A 22,080-nucleotide genomic window follows, 5' to 3' on the forward strand; every position below is an offset into this window, starting at 1 on the left:
CACCTCAGTACATTCTACTACAGTGTTAACTTATAAGAAACCGTATACAAAGTATTACATATGGTCAGCAGGTGAAAGAAATCATAATAAACTCTCTGCATATAATGACTAACCCCAACAAGGACAGCCCCAGCAACACTAAATCAGATAAAGCAGGTACATAAAATGGATAGGAGGGTATAGAACCTTCAAGTAATTTATCCACTGTCTATGGCCTTTTAAGTAATGGATTGATTGCATGTACCTGAGTTAGACCTGCTTTTGTGCCACAAGGGAGTTTGGAGGAGCAAGCATTCTGCCACACGCTTCAGACACAACACAGCACTAAGTAAAGCGGAGAACAAATTCAATTTGTTTTGACTGAGTGTCAATTTGAAATGAATTTGAACCTTAGATTTTTGTATCTAAAAGGTAGAATGCAAGAGCTTAATGAGGCCTGGTATTAAGCAGCTTTTGTGGCAGTCCATGGATCAGGCAGCTAACCTCATTACACAGCCGCAAACACAGGAGAGTAATCAGCCGGCACTAGAGAGATTTCACTGTTTTTCCTCAATGCTACCACTAACTGCAATTGACAGTTTAATAGAGCTGGGTTAATAATCAGGTAGCTCATTAAAACTGCCTCCTTTCCCTTCTGTATAAACGTGCTGCACTGAATGGAGAAAACAAAGCTACTTTGGCCACTAAAATCTGTTTCCACCAGTCCTCCCTAATCAGGCAGCTCTCCTCAATCCATCATGTCATGTCAGCAGGCTTTGCCGACCTTGCCTGTAAGAGAGTTTACTCTGTTTGTTAGCTCTTGCTGTGTTCTCACACTGGCAGCTATTTTCACATTCACCTTGCTTCTTTATGTTCAATCGACTTTGTTGAGTTTGTTTTTCCTCTCCTTTTTGTTATTGTCATTTAAGTAAACTTTAAATTAAGAAAGAATGGGCATTGAAGTTACCCATCTCTAGAATCCTTTTGTTGCTTGCTTCATCTCATTTCGTCTTAGGTCTTTGTGATATATTTGAATTCCAATCAGACTTCTCAAAGAATTAAGATAAGCACGTTTCCTCCTGAATTCATATAGATTAGAGTTCTGTAGTACCAGCAGAAAAAGGAGTCCCAGTGATCTCCCCACACCACCCACACTCCCCCCAGTTGTCACAAGGAGCTCACCATATCAGAATTTGAACAAGGGATTTGAGAGAAGGGATAAAAATAACAAACCTGTTCTTGAAAATCCTTTGACTGAATCTTGTCTAGAAGGGACAGGTGGCCTGCAGTCTTTAGAAGAAGAGCATTTGGCTGATTGTCAACTTGTAGGATATTCTGTACACTTAGATGAGTTTAAGGGGTTCAAGCAGAGCTCAGGAGAATCCCATCTGCTGGGCAAAGCGAATGGTGCTGCAGGATTTGCCTTGATCCTTATAATCTAGGGATGTTGGAGAAATGCAACTAGATTACAAACTATTTTATTGTAAGATTATTTCTTGTATTTTGCTAAAAAAACACAAATGTATATCACTGCTGCCTCACAGCTTGAGAGATTAAAGGTTCAATTCCCTGTCTGGTCTCTCTCTTTCTATATGGAACTTATATTCTCCTTCCGCCCATGATGGTGTACTCCTAAGGGGTATGCAGCTTAAATAGGTTGGTGTGAATGCTTTCTGTGATGGACTTAATAGTCTGACCCTTTCTTTGGCAGACTCCTACTCCCTTGTCCCTCTATTTGACTAAGACAGTTCTGAAAATTGATGGTGTAATTTAAAAAAATGGTCATTGGCTTTTAATGGAGCAAAAGTCTGTGCTGCAAGTGTGTAGCCAGGTTGCCTGTTATGGTCACCATGTTAAACCATAGCACCAAAGAAAAGTAAAGAGAATGAAGAACCAGGAGATGAATTAAAACAAAGGATCAGTGTGTTATGTTCTTGATGAGATTGAGTTGGTGAATATGGAAGCTTCATTTTTAAGAAAAAATACCTGGAAATGAGAGTACCGATTTGACTTTGTTCTTTGTTACCTTCCTTTTCAGGTTTTACAGCCTGTTTGTAGCTAGTGATAGTTCTCGTCCCATTCCACACTTCCTTCATGTTGTTCATTTGTAACTTGTGCTCGAGTATGTCTCTGTAGTGGGATTTTCCCTCACAGAGCTGTTTTCTCAGTTCTAAATGCACCAGTTTGATTTACTCCTTAACTCCAGAACTGAAAACCCTCTTCTTATTCAGAAGGGTTTTCATGTTTGTTGTTAGGTTAACAGTGCAGTCTTTGTGGGAGCAGTGCTATCCACGCAAAAATATGATTTATTCTGTGATACACTAACTGAGTCCCACAGTGTCCTCACTATGTGTCTCCCAAAGCATATTTGAGACCGTTTTTTCAAAGGCACCCTTCAGAGCCTCCACAATCTCAGTTGTTCATTCCTGCATGGTCCAGGTGGTGACTGGCAGCTACTGGACATTGGGTTTATATGTGCATATGAGCTGTACCAAATTATGATCAGGTCCGTCCAAAGGTAGTAAAGCAACAGAGATATATGCTACTTTAACATTGGCATATAACAAGTCCAGGGTCCCACTTTCCCTTGTTGTACAGTCCAGAAACTGCTAATAATTGGTGAGAGTGGAGGAATGTAAAACATGGTTAAAGTCCTCAGAAGTTGTAACGAAAGAGCTGAGTTGATTGGTAGTATTCTTGCATACCACACAGTACTCTGTGTCAGTTGGGACTGCCGTATCTGTCAAGGGTGAGATGTAAACTGCTAACACAATGGCATGTGAAAACTCTCCTGGCATATATAATACCTTTGCAATAATTTTAATATGTCCATGGTTGCACAATTTTTCATTTACAAAAACAGGTCTACCTCCTTTCTTCCTGCTGTTTTCACTCCTGCTTCTGTCTGTCTGTACAATTTTAAATTCATCCAATGCAACCACAAACTCTGGTGTTTCAGCTCTCCATGAAGTACATGAGACTGTTGTTTGTATTCCATTTGGCTCCTGCTCAGCATTGAGAGATCATCCATTTTATTCACCAGTGATTTTACATTGCCCATGATTATAGAAGGCAGATAGGGTCTGTACCATGTCCTTTTATTGTGAAGTCAGGCTCCTGCTCTCTTTCTTTGGTATCTATGATAAAGCTATGCTGGCAGCCCCGAGATTATCTCTGGCACTGTAGGTGATAAACAGTGTAGGTCCAGCAGTTGTTGTCAAGTGTAGGTGAGTACAAGTCCTTCCTCACAACTTCTGTTATCCATGCTATTCAAAAGAGTTTGCAAACAATAATATAGACAAAAAACACTGGAGCCTACTGTAGCTGGCAGCTGCTCATGATCACACTGGAAGTAAAAGTAAGCTGTACTATTGTTCACTGTTGCTCATATCATAAGTAGAAACTGTACATGTCTTTAAAATCTTATGATTTAAAAAGATATTACATGCATATTAATAACATACTGATCTCAGTTTCTTAATAGAATTGTGATCTGTGGAAGGTACTGTTGAGCTAACACTACAATAGTAATAATAATATGTTGGTAATTATATGGCAGCTTTCCCATGCATTTCACAAAAATTCAGAAAAGAATAACAAAGGAAGCAGAAAAAATATGAAATACACAACATTGGATACAAAATAATATCAGCCTAAAACATTAAACAAAAATAAATGCATGAAACACTTGAAGCTTTAAGGATGGCTTAAAGCCATCTTTGAAGTAGAAAAAGAGGCTTTAAATTGGAATGCAATAGAAAAATACAAAATATTACAAGAAAACCCAAACAAATAACAATTTGTGATACAAATGCATATCATCTTGAGCACCTGGATGGAGAGAGTAGATTGAGAAAAGGATCAGAATGGCAGGGTAAGTTTAATACCTCCCTGAATAAGTGAGTTTTAAGTTGTCTTTTAAAAGAACTGAGTCAACTGATCTAATTAAGTTATTAAGATAATTCCTTATTACATCTTGCCTGAAGAAGGGGCCTGAGTTGCCTCGAAAGCTTGCATATTGTAATCTTTTTAGTTAGCCAATAAAAGGTGTCATTTTGCTTGGCTTTTCTCTAAGATAATTCCAAAAGTTTGTGCAGTATAGCTGAAGGCTCTTTCACTTATAAACCAGAGATTAGTTTGGGGCACAACAAAATTGTTGCCATTAGTGGACATTATGGGCAGACAGGAGCATAGATAATAGTTCTATCAAGAGGCTCAAATAGTTTTCATTAACAATTAAAAGAAGCTATACATAGCCAAGAAGACAATACAGAAAACTGAAACACACACAGAACCACCCTTAAATGCAACAGTAAAATGATCAGAGGAACAATTAAATCAAATATTTGACAGCTGTATATTTTGACAGTCAAATGAACAAGATACAGGAAAACACATTTATTTATGTTTTGAACCAACAAGAGCTGTGATAAACAATTTTAAGGGACAACCACTGGCAGGGAGGTACAGCAGTTGATACAGAGTATAATAAAAGAATCGATCCGTGTCAGATCAGCAGATTTTATGTAATGTTCCTGACTGGCCATCTCCGATTTGCGTCATTCTTGCTAAAAAATAATGTCAGTGTACCCAATAACTGGTGTGCAAACTTTTAGGCTTGTAACTTCGTTAGTTTCTTAGAAGAAGCAGATAAAAGATAAAAATTAATAATCCATAATTGCATATTTGCCCATTTATGGCTTGCTGAAAACTGAAGAAACAAATTCCTATGTTGTTTAGAGAAACTCTGGCCCAATATATCTCCACACTAAAAACCACCTCTGATCTTTTCAATTTTGATAGGTATTACCACAAATTATAGTTCTTTAGCAACTAGGTGCCTGTGTGATGCCCCAGGTATTCAATTGTGGACACAGTTTTCAATTATGGAACATCTTAAATCATGATTAAGGACAGGCCAGGGAAAGTTAGGCAGACAAGCAGGACTCTAAACTCAGATGAGTAGCAGTTTATTCATGAAGAGAGTATTTAAGTGTAAAAAGTGTATAAAACAGTGCATATTTAAACACGTCCATCAATAAATAGTTTAAAGAAATAATTCCCTTAAAACTACTCACTGTCTTTGTGTTTTCAATTAATCTGAATCCAAATAAATAAACTAAAATCCCAAAACGAGAGGAATACCCTTTTGTTCTTTCCTTCTTGTCTGTCATCTTCAAGACAACAGGTGTCCCATGATGCAGCTCACTGCATCCCAACGATCTGCTACCACAATTGGTCAACGCAGATTTGCACTGCTGGTTCTTTCAGCACCCATGGAGATGCCACCTCTGCTGGACTCCTCAGCTCCCAGATTGCTGCACCCTTCCCCAGATGCTGCTGTGTCTCACCTTCCTCCTTCTCCCTTGTTCCTGTGCTCTCTCTCTCTCTCTCTCTCTCTCTCTCTCTCTCTCTATCATGTATGGTCCACTCCTCAGCAGACAGAATCACAACTACAGCTCATAAGCTCCACACAGTGCTCAGTCTTGTTCTCTCCTTAGTACATCAGCACTGCCAACAATGCTCTTCCCATCCTTCCATGCACTGCTACTTCTCCATCAGGCGATCACTTCTTTCAAAACCCATTCTCTCTAACAAAAACCTTTCAACAAAAATGTTCCTTCCTACCTTTCTTGCATTCACCCGTTTTCTTTAACCCAAGGCTACTGATTAGGAAATCATGCACCAGTGCATACTTTCATGTGTGTGCTGTGCCCTGGCAGAGGCTAAAAATGGATTGCACTAAAATCCTTAAATAAATCACTTAATTAAAACACCCCAGACTTTGTCTCACAACAGTCTGTCTGAAAGAAATCAAACGTTCTGATTCAAATGCATTTTGCCCTTGTATGATAAAGTCTGCCATAAAAATAATTGTGACACTGGAAAGAGCATGGTTTAATTAGTACATGCGCAAAATATGAGGTTGGTACATTAAAACCATCTTTTAAGAACCTCTATTGTATCTGGGTTGGTATAGAGGAAGTGTCACAGAGTGGAAAAACTGCAGACAAAACTGAGCCACCATTCCTGGAAGAAGACCACCAGTCATTTGTTCCACTCATGTGAAAAGGTCAGCAGCATGCCAGGTGGTCCTAGTTTCATTGTGAATATGATTGTGAATCATCCAAAAGCAATGGATCAAATTGCTATGAAATCAGGTGTCTCTTTCCCAGATATATGCTGTGTGTGTCTGTGTCCAACAGTGGTGGTTAGGCAACATTTGTTACTATTCATCTTGTTTGCTTTGTACCTCTTATACTCTTCAGTAGAAGAAGAACAAGATATACAAGTAATATACAGGATATGCATCTTCACGGCCCCTCTAAGGGTTACAGTTGGCCCAAGAGAGAGGCTATCTGCTGTGTCCCTCATGTGCATATTATGAAGATCATTGATGGGACACTTACTGTACATCAATGGGCAGGCAGTATAAATTTACAAGTGATGTGGAAAAGGAAATCTGTGCATTGTTCAACCTCTTAAAGTAAACTTTATTTCTTTGCAGTTTGCTTCAATTGTAGAACTGGATTTACCAGAATATGATTCAATAAAACATTTGACTACACATAAAATTCATATGAGTTCGCTTATACATTTTTGTAGTTGTATTGTACAGGTCTATAATAAGTAGTATCCCTCTATGCTTTGTTTTTTTTCTTTGCAGTAAACCATGGCATGTTTGATACTTCAGTAAATATAGTTTGGTTCAATGTACCATTTTGTGCATTTACTAATTAAAACAAGCTCTTTCCATAATTCTTTTTTTGGCAGACTTTGCCATACATGGACAGTATGCATTTGTATTACAGACATGAAATGATTTTTTCCAAGTTTGATTTATTATAGACACCTAGTTGCTTAAGAAAAACTATAACAACAGTAATACCTATAAAAAATTTGAAGGTTCTGATGTGGTTTAGTATAGAGATATAGACAGCCAAACTTGCTTTACAGCACGAAAGGAATTCATTTTATTCAATTTTCAACAAGCAATAAATCTTGCAAACCTGCAACTATAGACCAACTACTTTAGAAGTTAAAGGCATCGAATACTAAAGAATAGTCTCTGAAAGTTGTATGCATCTAGCAGTAACAGTTTAAAAGATATGACTTATGGAACACCATCATCTTTTTTAGCAGTACTAATTTTTCAATAACAATTTTTTAAAGCCTCCATATCTCAGAAATTAACTAAGATACAAGCCTAGTACAAGTATACAAGTATGACATGCTAGTTTTTGGATGTAACAACATTATTTTCATTCAGTATTTAGCAAAACTGAGATAGTTAATCAGGATGCTTTTGTTAATTTCACGTGGATTAGCCAAAAAGCATGAATAAACCTTCAGTTAAATCAAAACTATTAGAAAAGGGTGATGATTAAAGAAATAATTAATAAGACAAAAAAAGAGTACGCAGTGGAGGAATATAAAGAAGCAAAGCAATACACAAAAGTAAAGACCTCACTGCCTTAATAAGCCCAACACAATAATAATTAGTCCTGCTATCTGTCAAGCAAGGTGCCAAATTTATACACCAAGCGTACTTCAGAATTCTGCTCCCTTTGACATTCCTCCCCCTCTTACTCTGACATCACCTTTTCCTTCCAGTTTAACTGTTGCCCAGCTTCTTTGCAGACTCTATGTTCTACTGGCTAGTATCAAAGGGCAGCTTTATATTCCCACTCCAGGACCACTTCCAGGTTAACACTTGGAACTACTTCTAAAGTCCCTCTTGAGCTCCCTCAGGTGACACCTGTGTGCTCTGCACTGACAGACACCAGCTGTTACTTAAAGAGTTAAGCCATATTATAATAGGTAGAAGGGTGCTGTTTATAATATACTGGACCCATCAGCTACTACTGAGGGCGTTGGAAAAACTTATTATTACCACTATCCTTCCATTATTTTAATGTTCCTGCATGGTTATGGTCTGACTACTTTAATACATCCAATCAAGTAGCAGTTATCAGTGTAGCACTTTTGTAAGGCCTTTCATACCCCAACTCCCATCTTGAAACATATGTTTATTTTCTTAACCCTACTCATGCTGTTACCGGTATCACAGAGCTGAGGCTTGTCTTGGCAGTATCAAGCATAAAGCAGGAAACAACCCTGATCCTTTTTTTTTTTTTATCACTCAAGGCCACACTTTTCACATCACATTCTGACCCAACTTATTTAGTGTCCTCAATTCATTTAACCTTCAAAGTGGAAAACAAAGGAGTCTAAAAAAGAGTCATCATGTGAGTGAAAATCTGACAAAATGACAAATTTGTGGTATGAGGTTGAATTACTGTTATAGAGAAACTATTACTAATACTATTTCAAAATCGTTTTGGAAATATTAATATTGTTCCTTCTTCTGCCCCTTTTCCTTTTTGTTTTGCAGCACCACCTTCATTAAAGCTGTCAGTAAATGAGACCTTGGTGGTAAATCCAGGTGAAAATGTAACTATTTCATGTCTAGTGATCACCGGCGAGCCAACGCCAACCATCTCCTGGACTCACTATCCTGGTCCTATGCCTCCCCTGGCACGTATTCAAGGTGGAACAACCACACTGTGGAATGTTCAAGTGCAGGACTCTGGATATTACAACTGTACCGCAGTCAACAATGTGGGCAACCCTGCCAAGAAGACAGTGAACCTGATTGTGAGAGGTGAGCACCAGTAGAATGTGAACATAGCAAATTGTTAAAGTTGTATGTTTTGCTTTTTTTATTCTAATTAATGATAGTTTTATTAAACTCAAGCCAGATAATCTATCATTCACTCCCCGAATGTCATTGCATAACTTATTCTTACATAAATGCTGTTTCTGTCAAGATTTTTTTTCTCTGCTAGCTTCATGCATTTGCACTAATTTTTGTAAAGAAGTTCCACCCACGTACAGTAAATACGTCAAAGCAATGGACTCTCAGCCTGAATATAATTAACTTTGACTGCTTATTTTAAAGTGGTACTTTGGAAATGTACCAGTTAAACAAAAGCAAGACTTTTTTTAACCTTCCACTTTAAAGAGTAAGCCAGAAAACTGTTTTGATATTTGCTTATTTGTTTTCATTGAATAACACAGGTCACAAGGCTGTCTGGCTTGTTTTCCTGTGGCCTTGAGCTTCCAGAGTCCTGTTATCTGCTACTTTTGTAGATGTACTAAAGAAACACATGTGGCTAGTGATAATGACAAACTGTTTCAGTCTTTGATTCGTGATCTTTGCTCTGTGTCTTTATTAAGGTTTTAACGCAAACCACTGCACTTAATATAATCTGGTGTCTGTGTTTAATCGGCTTTGAATTCTGTAAGCTCTGGTTGTTGGCAGGGTGCATAATTGGAAGAAAAAGAATACCAGCAGGTGAACTGGAGGCAGCGATGGTTCTGCCTTGCATTTGAGGATGTTCTTATTGGATAGTCCAAATGACCCCTGTGAGTTTTAATCAATGCTACCTTGGACCATTGCAATTTCTTTTTCTTCTAGTCTCCTATTCTAAAATGTGTAATTGAAATTTTTTTTTTGGTTAATTTGCATGTTTTTTGCTCTTTTGTTTCTCTTTGTTTTGTTTTTTTGTATACTCACTCTAATGTGCACCACAGTGGCCCTATAGGATATTTACCACTTCATTTAATTGCTGTTTTAAATATCATGATTAGTGCAAGCAGAATGGGTTTCATCAAATAAAACAAAGCAGCCTAAATGTGACAAATTAATAATCTGATTTTGCACAGGCCTTGCTACACTACTCCTAGCTCAGTGACAAGACTTGTGAATCAAACAGGATGGTTTTTATTGCCCTATGTAGTCCACAATAACTGCACAGCCTTATTAACCCGATCACTTACAGACAGGCATATAAAAGTAAATCTAAACACATTCAAAAGTTCATCATCAGTGTATGTGTATCCTGCCTAGACATTTGATTGCTTATAGTTGCAAGATGTTTAATCAGGATTGTTGCTGTGTCCTACTCCTACTGCCTTGCTTGACTGAAAGTCTAATCTGATGTCTATCCATACTAGTTACCTGAATGAAACAGAAGAAGGAAGGATCTTGAGATACCCTTTTTGGCTACAAAATCCACTTGGTTTATAGTTTATACTGCTAACCTTTAGTATGGCAGGTTTTGTAGCAGTCATGATGTTGGCAGATCAGGCTAATAACTATTATAATGGGGTTAAGGTGTAGGAGCCATCCTTAAATCCAGTGCTTAGTAAAAAAAATGTAAGTGGCAAGAGACAAAGGAAAGCTTGAAAACACACAACTATTGTGAAATGTAGGTTGCAATGGAAGTCTGGGATGGATTGACATCCTACTTGGGATAGATATGGGGTCCCTTTGTCCAGCTGGGAGCCCATCATAAGGGTTGAACAGTATAGATGGATGCTCATCCCAGCTGGGGTGGTTGTTAGTCTCTTTCCTGATTGGAAAGCCAGTATTGTGGAAGGACAAATGGACACTGCCTCTCTTGGCCATGTGTTTCTCAAGTACACTGTGGTAGCAGCATCCCTTTAGGCATAACTTCTGATTGGATAGACAAAGTGCTGCATCAGAGTTGCAGTTCTGGTGGGCAGCCTTGATGGGATCCTTGGGGGCTGCTGATAGCAGACTTCCCTTTTCTGAAGAGATTCCACCTGCCCAGGAAGTGTTTTACTAAGGGAATATCATGGCACTGAAAGTGCTCCTGGGTATGGGTTAAAAAAGGAGCTTTCTTTCTCACCCAGGAGGGACAGAGTGGAGAGTGGGGGAAGATTAAGCTCATCAAGAGTGAAGACACAGCAGAAGAGAGAGAGAAAGGAAAAGAAAATTCATATTGTTCTGCATGGAGGACCCTGTCTTGAAGGTGATTTGCTGAATAAGAAAAAAGAACTGCGATAGGCTGGCGTCCTGCCTGGGGTTTATTCCTGCCTTGCACCCTGTGTTGGCTGGGATTGACTCCAGCAGACCCCTGTGACCCTGTAGTTAGGATATAGCGGGTTGGATAATGGATGGATGGATGGATAGAATGTATTTGAACCAGGCACTGTAATCTGTGTCTAGGGTTTGTGGGTCTGAGATGCTTCTTTATGGTCACAAGGTACAAACAAATTTATAAAATATTAGAGTTTTAAAGACTTTTCAGCATCTGACAATGCCCAGAGTGGTCAACTGAGTGGTAATGCAGCACACCACATTTTGTTCAGGTGAAGACACCTTATAACCTAAAGATAAGTCCAGTTGTTCAGCTGTGAAGTTATAAAAGCTTGACAAAGTACTTCAACAGTTTAAAGAGGAAAGGTTGGACTTCATTGGGAAGAAAGGAAAACTTTGACTGTAGCAGACATATGGGGTTCACAGTAAAAAAAAAAATGTACAGTTCCAAGGTTGACTAAGGATAATGGTATGATTTTGCAAGAACAGAGGTTCTGCAAGGAGACTTCACACTTCTTGACTTGCGCACGTTATCCCTTAAGAATTAATTTTCTTTTATTGGCTACTAATTGCTAAATGTCTGCAGGCATCTGTGATCTATAATTATTCTGGCAAATAGCCTACTTTTTCTTGCCACATGTACAGTATATCCTGGAATAATATTTAACAAAGATCTCATTCTCAACAACATAAGATTGGAACATGAGTCCATGTTGGTGATTCAGGTCACTCACCCAGTAGCAGCATATAGAGCAGAGATTATTAAGAAGCCGACTAAGTACAAAGTCTTGAAGGATACAATAGGAGAGAGAGAGACTACAGTGAGGTGAATGTATCATTGATAATGACTTACTGCATATGGCCAGAGAGAAATGATGAGATGTAAGTTCTAGTTAGTCTTATCTAATTCTTCAAAAGGGTTACGTCTACTTTTTTGCCTCTGAGCATTGTAAAATATCACGTTTACAGTTATTTATAGATCTTTTCTATTTTTGGTGCCAAAAGTGCGTAATGTTTTGCTTTGTTGTTATGCCCCATAATATTTGTTTATTTATTTATTTTATAGGTGAAAAAAGTCCTTGCTGTCTAATGACAGTTTCCTTTAAGTTCCGCTTACTGTTAGCACTTTTAGAGGTTAGCCACATCATTTTGCTTCTTCTCAGCATGATAAACAATAATGGTTGAGCAGCACAGTGTTTCCTTTACTTTGTTCCAGCTGTATTGTGACAGCAATGAGGTCAAGTACTACTAGCAAAGAGAACAGCCTTGACGAAGAGGATCGTAATAATCCTGGTGACATATGTCAGTGGAATATTATGATACCTGCTAAAAACATGTGTCAGCAAGCACTATGTAGCCTTTCAGCACCTATTCTGCCTTTCCTTGAGTTTGCAGAAGGTTCCCCTGTAGTGGAAAACATCCTATGTGTTCCCACCGATAAGGAAAAGGTGTTCCAGTTATCCCAAGGACTTCAGACCAGTTGCTCTTACTTACTTTATATATCATAAAGACCTTTGAGAGGCTGGTCCTAAAAGGGCTCTCCCCTTAAACTGGTTTTGGAACATCTTGATCCTGAGCAGTTTGCCTATCAAACATATATAGGTGTGGATGATGCTCTGATCTATATCCTACTTGGACAAAGCTGGCATCACAGTCAGGATGATGTTCTTTGATTTTTTCCTGTGCCTTTGACAGCATTCTGCCTCACTGACTGTGGGAATAATATCATGGGTTTGCATCTTGATACCCCCACATCCTCTTGGATCATAGTTTACCTGTCCAGCAGACAGCAGTTTGTGAGGCTCTGGGACTATGTATCAGAAAAGGTGGTGCATAATACAGGAGCACCACAGGGAACTGCGCTATCTCTGTTCCTTTTTACCCACTACACAACAGATTTCCAGTGCAATGCCAATGCTTGACACCTTCAAAAATTTCCAGATGACTTCTCCATCATGGGCTGCATTTATAATGAAGAGGATCAGAGTACAGGAGGCTTGTGGAGGACTTGTCTTATTGTGAAGGGAGAACTGCCTATAATTCAACATCAGCAAGAGTAGTCTGGCATACCAAAGAGCTTCTGAAATGACTCACTATTCAGGGTGAGGATGGGGAAGTGGGGCAGAGCTACAAGTACCTAGGGGTTCACATAAACAGTATAGTAAACTGGACTAACAACACAGTGGTGCACTGTACAAGAAGAGCTAGAGCAGAATGTACTTTCAAATTAGACTAAGATCTTTTGATGTATGCAACAAACTGCTGGAGGTGTTTTACCAGTCTGTAGTAGCCATAGTGTTGTTGTACACTGTGGTCTCCAAAGGAAGCAACTTAAGCTTGTGGACACTTTTTCTATAGTGTCATTTCTTGTGACTGAAGACAGAGAGATATAATTAGAGTTAGTAAAAATCTTTTATTGATACACACTAGCCAAAGGTAAAATGACAGAGAAGCACAGTCCTAGGACACCTGCCCTTCGTCTGCCCCGAGGGGTCGGTGTCCCAAATGTTTATAGGGCTTTTGTCTTATGACTTTAGTTACACAAGTATTTCAAAATATTAGCCTGAATCAGCACTACCAGAAATCTAAAGGTGGAATACATCTGTTAGTTTCCTTAATTTGGGGCTCGATGAGTCCACACTTGTGGTTTTTTTGTGTAGTAACCTTATGCATACTTTGGGCACGCAGGGTCTTCATGACCCTTGTCATGTACACCATGGGCAAGCAGGGTCTGCATGGCTCTTGTCACCTACACCAGATTGATCAAGCTGTTTTGTATTTTTCCACATTCCCCCCTTTTGAACAATCTGGGCGTGACAAGGGATAAGGGAAAGTTAGGCAGGGAGGTAAGAAGTGGGGAAGGAGGAGGAGAGGGGGAAGGGGATGAGGAAACTGAAGAAGCAATTTGGAGTATACGTTCCTCGTGTAGCATATAAGCCTTGGCCATGGAAGCAGTGAAGTACTTAGATACAATATAGTAAATAAGTAGAGAAGGCAAGGTAACCCAGTGGGGACAGAAATGTTGGATAGTGGGAAAGGGACTGTAGCTAAATGAGAGTGTGCGGCTGCACAAGCGTAGCAATGTGAACGGTTAACCTGTTTTGCTGAATAGATTACCCACTGCAACCATCTATTCTGATCCCCATAGCCTGTCTCCACAGAGAAAGTACTGGTTAAGGTAGTTAGATTCAAAATCTGAACCAGAGGTTTTTCGTCGCTCGCGGACACAGTGGTGAGAAACTGAGTAGGAGAGGGGGACGGGGGAGAGAGAGCGGGTGTCCTAACCTTAATTTGAAAAAATCCTCGGGGATCACAACCACTTGCATATGCAGCTAAGACATAAGTTCCTGAATCATGCAAAGAAGGATTCTTCAGAGTAATGATTAATGGGTTACAATGATTCTCGGTACACTCATGAGGGGCATTTCCTTTTAAAATAGAGAATCGAGTTTTTAGGCCATACTGAGTAGCCTGCCAGGGTTCATAACCCCAGTCATTTGGTCCTGTATTTACAAAACACATCACTCCAGAAGCCACATTCAGAGTCAGATGAAGCAAAACTTGAGTCAGAGTCATAATAAGGGTAGCTCACACAGACATATTTGTCAAACTCTTCCCATTGTTCCTGTTTGCCCCTACAGGGGGCGATTTCACAGAAGTCAACCTGGAATGAAGCAGTCTTCCCCACCTGGAAACTCAATGTCACTCGTGAAATGGATAATGGAAGGAAAAAACAGTAAAAGTGTAATCAGAATGAGTATGAATGTTATGGATGCCATCTTTTGCAGTGTGAAGCGTAAATCCAGGCGGGCAATCCTTCAACTTTCACTGCGTGCGGTGTGGACAGAAGAACGTGGAATGGTCCTCTCCACCTAGGCTGATGCCAGTGTTTCCTTCGGGTGTCTCGAACCAGGATCCAAGTGCCTAAGGGAATCGGCGAGTTAGTCGACGGAGCCTAGACCTCCAGGCCTGATTAACCTGCTCGTGGACTTCCTTCAGAGAAGCTCGGAGACCTGTAAGACTAGAGAAGAGATCATTGTCCACGGTATGCAGGTTCACATTTCCTATAACCATGCCAACAGGCATGGGTCGTCTGGTCAGAATTTCAAACGGCGACAGTCCTAATTGCCGGTGTGTTCTTCCCCTTAATCCCATTAGGGCCAGAGGCAAAACGTCTGGCCAGGGCAAATTTGTCTATTCACAGATTTTTGCTAATTTAGATTTTAGGGTGCCATTGCACCATTCCACAATGCCTCCACTCTGAGGGTGGTATTTTCAATAATGATTTACATTTATCTGGAGCCAAGTAATCAATTCATTTATAACAGAATTCACAAAATGAGTGCCATTATCAGTTTGCAATTTCTAGGGTATGCCCCACCTAGGAATGATTTCTTTTTTTAAAGCTTTGGCTACAGTTTTAGCATCATTGTGTTTAGAAGGGAAAGCTTCTACCCATCGGGAGAACACATCAACAATTACTAGACAATAACGGTAACCTTTAGACGGTGTTAGTTCAATGAAATCCATTTGGAGGTGTTCAAACGGACCCATTGGATTAGGAGTAACGACGGGACTTACCTGGGTGCCTTTTCCTACATTAAACTTTTGACATAATGCACAGCGTCTGCAGAACTGCTCTGCATATGTAGAGAAGCCTAGAGCTTCCTAATGTTTTTCAACATCTCGAACCATGGCGTCTCTTCCAGCATGGTCGAGGCCATGGGCTATTTTGCCATACCTGGAAAGGAAGCCTTTGGGAGAAAAGGTTTGTTAGTTTGCTTATGAGTCCAGACTCCATCAGAGAGGGACCCTTCTTTGGACCACTTTTTCTTTTCGATGTCCGTGGCTGCACTCTGTAAAGAAATAATTTGATTATCAGGGTCCTGGTCATTTCTCTGTTGGAATAAAGAGATTGGTGTGTTACTATATGCAGCCTTTTTAGCAAAGTAATCAGCTAATTCATTTCCTTTGCTGACAGGATCCTGTTTTCCTGTGTGAGCTTGACATTTAATGATCGCTAGCTTTGATGGTTTAGTTATGGCTTCTAAAAGGGATTCGATTAGCTTTTGATGTTGGATGGGCTTGCCAGTACTGGTCTTAAATCCCTCAATTTCCATAATGCCCATGATCATGGCAGACTCCAAAGGCATATCTGGAATCTGTATAAATTGTTATGATTTTTCTTTCGGACAGCTGGCATGCTCGAGTGAGCGCTATTAATTCAGCTGCTTGTGCACTTAAACTTGATGAAATTCGATTTGCTTCCAGCAGGCGGTCCCCTTGGACCACTGCGTAACTAGTTGAGGGTGCTCTGTTTTCTAATCGCAAGGAACATCCATCCACAAAAATCATTTCTCTAGTTTCTAAAGGTGTTTCCTGTAGATCTACTCTAGGCTTTACAACCTTTGCTATTTCATCATGGCAATTATGCGGTTCACCTTCGTTGTAAGTTGGGAGGAGAGTGGCTGGATTTAAAGTGGAGCATCTTTCAATTGTGACGTTTGACAAAGTACAGAGTACATTCTGATAGTGTATTGCCCTAGCAGTAGTGAGATGTGAGGTCTTAGCCTGTACTAAAATGGAATGTACAGCGTGAGGCACTTTTACTGTTAGGGGGCTCATGAGCACTATATCTGTACTGGCTAGCACAGCTTCTGTTGTGGCAGCCACAGCCCTAAGGCAAGGCGGAAGTGCTGCAGCCACAGGATCCAATTTTTTCGAAAAATAAGCTATTGGCCTTTGTTTGTCCCCATGTATTTGTGTTAGGACAGCATTCATATATCCCTACTTTTCGTTCACAAACAGAGTGAATGGACGAGTGTGATCTGGAAAGCCAAGCGCAGGCGCAGAGATAAGGGCACTTTTTAAGTCACAGAGAGCCTTCTCAGCCTGTTCATTCCATTGCACCTGGCCAGAGAGGGATGCCAGGAGTATTAGCCAATTGTTGCAACGGCTGTGCTCTTTCAGTAAAATTTAGAATCCATTGCCAGCAGTAACCTAGAATGCCCAATACAGACATAACCTGTTGTTTTGTGACAGGTCTGAGAAGATTTTTAATGGTGTTAATGCGATCGCTAGAGAGAGCTCTTGTTCCACAAGTGATGTCATGACCTAGATATTTTACAGTTGTTTGAATTAACTGCAGTTTAGCCTTTGAGACTTTATGGCCATTGTCCCCCAGAAACAACAATAGTTTCTGAGTATCATGTGCACAATCTTCTTCCGTAGCACTACATAACATAATGTCATCTACATACTGTATTAATGTACTACCTCGATCTGGCCAGAACCCTTCTAAATTTTGAGCAAGCGCTTGTCCATATACACAAGGGGCTTCAGTATATCCCTGAGGCATGACAGTTCATGTCCGGCGGCTTTGGAAAGTAAAAGCAAACCAAAATTGAGAATCAGAGTGTACAGGGATGGAAAAGAAAGCATTGGCTAAATCAATCACTGAAAAGTAATGAGCAGAGGGAGGGATTGTAGAAAGAATAGTGGAAGGATTAGGAACAATAGGGGCCCTAGGAAAAATTGCAGAATTTACTTGTCGTAAGTCTTGAACAAAACGTCATGAACCGTCAGCCTTTTTTATAGGTAAAATAGGGGAATTCACTGGAGAATATTTAATTGGAATAATCGCTCCGCGTTTCACGAGATTGGAATGCACGGCGGAGATGCCAGCCTCTGCTTTGGGAGACAGAGAATACTGGGCACAGTGCAGGCGGAAGGAAGATTTTGGGTAGATCACCAGAGGCTTGCAATTGGCTATCCTTCCATAATCATTCTTTCCCTGGGACCACAGTGAATCAGGGAGCATAGAGAGCCAAGAAGGAGAAGTGGTTTGCAATGAAAAAACAGAAAGGGAAAGACGACACAAAGCACGATGTACTAAAAAATCAGTTTGAAGCACAACTTTAGTTATCAAATGGTCTGAGGTATCAAAAATACCTGGGGCAACATGTAACCAGTCTGTTCTATTAAGACATTGTTCTACCCATGGTCCGATTTCCACCCAATGGACAGTACTTGATTTGGCTAAAGAAACATGGGGTACTGCACCTCCAAGAGGTGTCTACTTCTACAGGGAAATATTTAGCAGTACAGTGTAAAGTGTCAGGGACCTGTAAGTGGGGAAAAAGACAGGAGGGAAAAGAGTGTAGAGCTTTAAGGAGGATGGTGTGTGGGGAAATATTTAGAGTCCATGCTGCAAAAGAGGGTTTGGGGTGAGGGGCGATTTGGCACAGTAACTTGGGGGATGAGCAGGAAAATCCTTGGTCAGTCATAGAAATAGAGAGAGAAAGCTTCGTCATGAGATCCCTTCCTAGAAGATTAACAGGGCAGAGCTGATTTAAAAGAAATCGGTGTGTTAAAGTGGAACCACCAGAAAGCAGCTGAACTCGAAGGGGTTTTCAGACCAGTAAAACATGTGATTGTCCAGATGCAGTAAGCATGGTTACAGTTTTGTCCAAGGCAGGGACCTTAGCCAGCGAGAGGGTGGACCGAGTGGCCCCAGTGTCGACAAGAAAAGCAGTCTCAGTGCCATTAACAAGCAATGTCAATAAAGAATCAGTCTCTGAGTTATGAGTGAGCAGTGGCAACTGAAGAGAGTGACTGGGGATTCCTGTGTGTTCCTATGCCCAATGCTGTTGATCTGGTGTGTCAGAAAAAACAGGCGGGGGAGGGTGTGACGGGGAGTGTTGCTGTTTCTGAGGACATTCCCAACGGAAATGTCCAGGTTCGCCACAATTATAACAGGAATACGGAGTCATATTGGCATTAAAGGAGGAGGGTGTAAAGGGGTTTCAAAACCTTGGCCTCGCCCTCTTCCTCTTCCTCTTCCTCGACCCTGGAAACCAGCTCCTCGTCCTCTTGCTAAAGCCCCTCCTGTGTAATAGTTCATCTGGGCGGCTATTAAGTTACTTTGAGTGTCAGACTCTTTTTGCTTGCTCTGTCGTTCAGCATGCGCTGCGTGACGTTTTACTTCCTCAAACGCGGCAACCTCCCATCCAATACAGGATACCTTGTTTTGAATTTCGCTTCTAAGTCCGGAAACAAAAGGAGGAACTGCAGCTTTAGTTTGGTTGTCTGGATTTTCAAGGCCAGAATGTGTTGCCATTAACTCTTAAGTTCAGTGTGCCCATTCATCTACTGTCTCATCTTTTTTCTGTTTGGCAGCCAAGATAAGAGACCTTTCTTATACTTGTCCTTAATATTATTTTAACATGTTCCCATTACGTAATAAAGGAACCTTCATCCCGGCCCCGAGGCAACGCCTCATTCCACTGCCACGGGTTTCCGTTATGCTGTCCATGATTGACAGTGGCCCATGTGGTGCCAAGCTTTCTCCACAGCACCTGAGTCCATTCTGCGGCATTGGGCTTATACATATCATACAGCTGCTGCAATTGTTCTATGAATTTTTTAAACATACACATGACTTTGGGATCAGGAAAGTTGGACACAACTTCCTTCAGCTCTTGAATGTCCCAGTTACGATGTATAATTACAGTAGTGAGGTTATTGGCTCCTGCAGGTTGCGTTGAATCATGTCGGGGGGTTTTGGGATCTCAATCAGGGGGCATTCGAATAAGGGGCCTGGGAGTTTGGGGGACTTTACGGGGGATTGAAAGTTGGTGTATTGATTAGGGGGCTGATGAAATAGGGTTTGACTTCTAGTGCGTTGTGAAACGGAGGTTCTAGGATCGTGAAACCCACCCGCAGCACCCATTACGTTACTTTTGTCATCCCCGGATCAGTGTGTAATGAGGGATCATAATGATATTCTTCAAAGAAACCAGACCCCAAGGGATCATCTTTGAATTTTGGTGCGGTAGGCGCTGGAGGTGGCGGAGGAGAAGGTGGAGGCTGTGGATATGGATGGTGTAAGAAAGGTGTTTTTTTTTTTTTTCTCTCTCTTCTTCCGCTTCTTATTCAACTGCGGTCCCGAATCTGCTTGCACTTTCTGTAACGCTATAAATAACTATTTTTTATTTTCCTTCTAATTTTAACTTTCTGCAGCCAATAATTCATTTCTGTACTGCCTTTAAATTACAATCTTTAATAACCAACTCCCATCTGTCATACATAACACAGACCTTTGTTACAACATCCTCGTACATTTCTACATACAACATCCTTGTGCATTTCTACATAATATTTTTCTAATTTCCTGTACTTCATTCATGTCTCCAGCTCCTTCCAGTGGCCATCTCCCCCCACTTTGCTTATTCCACTTTTTGCATGCCTTCTTAAAATCTAATCCTGTCTTCTTTTCTCTATTAACTTCCTGGGTGACCCATGTTTACGTGGCGTCTGTTGATCCTCCGAAAATAACCCTTCCAGCATAAAAGACTTCGAACCCCCAGAGCGCCGGTTGGCAGGCTTTTTGTTTTGTGTTCCCATTATGTCCCCTTGCCTTTCCCCGAGCCCTGTGTCAGATTTTCCTTTAAATACCTATCCTATTCCTTCCCCTGTCCAATGAACTATTGCAGTGCTGAATGTGCCACTCACCCGCCCCCAATGTTCCCCTTAATATTCCCAGAGGAAGCGTACCGCACTATTTTCTTACGTCGACTGTCACAGTGCATGGCGAAAGCAAAGTGTGTATATTCCAGTATGTAGATAAAAATTTCCTATGTTTACTAACAGCAAGCCACTGCCGGCAGTGTACAAAAATGGGGATTTCCCCAGTACTTACCCCAGCCTGTGAGTATTTGAGCTCTGTCTGGAAATCCTTTCAGTCACCGTGGATCAGCCGAAGAGGAGACCGGGGGCTCCTCACACAGGAGCCGACTCAGGACAGGGCAGTCCTAACTTTTACCGGAGCTGCTTGCACTGCTGCCGGGGCCCGTATTGGCAGCAGTCTGCTAAAAAGATGGATCACTGAGGTGGTCCCGCTCGAGGAGTCAGCCGGCCATCTCTTGCCCCATGTTGGGCGTCAGAAAACTGTGGATACTTTTTCTATAGTGTGGTTTCTTGTGACTGAAGACAGAGAGATATAATTAAAGTTAGTAAAAATCTTTTATTGATACACACCAGGCAAAGGTAAAATGACAGAGAAGCACAGTCCTAGGACGCCTTCCCCGAGGGGTCGGTGTCCCAAATTTTTATAGGGCTTTTGTCTTATGACTTTAGTTACACAAGTATTTCAAAATATTAGCCTGAATCAGCACTACCAGAAATCTAAAGGTGGAATACATCTGTTAGTTTCCTTAGTTTGGGGCTCGATGAGTCCACACTTGTGGTTTTTTGTGTAGTAACCTTAAATCAAGAAGTAGCACTTAGCATGCATACTTTGGGCACGCAGGGTCTTCACGACCCTTGTCACGTACACCATGGGCAAGCAGGGTCTGCATGGCTCTTGTCACCTACACCAGATTGATCAAGCTGTTTTGTATTTTTCCACAAGCTCAAAAGATGTACAGTGCCTGAACAAACTTATTCTGAAAGCCTGGTCCTTCACAGGGTAAACCCTGGACACATAAGAAGCTGTTGTGGAAAAGATTGTGACGGGAAAATTGGATGCCCTGCTCTTGGATCACCTTTAGCCATAGGCTCATTCATCCATGGTGTGTTAAGAACTGCTTCTAGTGGTCTTTTTTTCTGCTTCTACCAGGCAATTCAATGCTTCTTCCTGATGTTACATACTAAATGCTTCAGTACTTGCAGAGATAGTTTAGACTGGAGTTACACAGATGGACAGCATCAACAAATGTTAATAGGAGAGAGATCAGGAATGGAGGGGAAGTAAAGTTGGAAAAGTGATAAACCAACAATACTAATGTTACAGAAATGGAGGTAGATGATGGCATAGAGGAATCTGCATTAATTCAGAAATTAACAGATAAGTATTACATCAGAGACAGAGAAACTTTGTAAATGCAATTTACCTAGGTATACACCTGAGATCAAAAGCATAGTCAGCAAAATAAAAAGGCCCACAGAAAGATTAGCAAAGTACAACTTACCAGTAAGTCAAGTGGAAGTGTGATTGATATGCATGTTAAACCCACTAGGCATGAGAAGATTATCTATGATGATGTACTGTAAAGAAGGAAATGTGGTGAGGTTTAAGAATAAATAAGAACTGAAGTGAGAAGGTTGCTAAAGAAGGAAATTTGGTTAGGTCTAAGAATAAATAAGAGTTTAAGTGATATTACTATAAAGAAGAAAGAAACAAAAGCTGTAAA

General features: G+C 40.7%; 1 protein-coding gene across 1 annotated transcript in view; it reads left to right on the plus strand.

Moving 5' to 3' along the window:
• The window catches only part of LOC120525770 (MAM domain-containing glycosylphosphatidylinositol anchor protein 1), a 1,080,913-nt gene that overhangs the window by 516,583 nt on the left and 542,250 nt on the right, over positions 1-22,080 (plus strand). The window contains exon 7 of the mRNA XM_039748356.1: positions 8,375-8,644. Coding sequence (XP_039604290.1) covers positions 8,375-8,644 — 270 coding nt within the window. The remainder of the gene's footprint in view (positions 1-8,374; positions 8,645-22,080) is intronic.

This window comes from Polypterus senegalus, chromosome 3 (genome assembly GCF_016835505.1).
Source record: "Polypterus senegalus isolate Bchr_013 chromosome 3, ASM1683550v1, whole genome shotgun sequence".
Classification (NCBI taxonomy): domain Eukaryota; kingdom Metazoa; phylum Chordata; class Cladistia; order Polypteriformes; family Polypteridae; genus Polypterus; species Polypterus senegalus.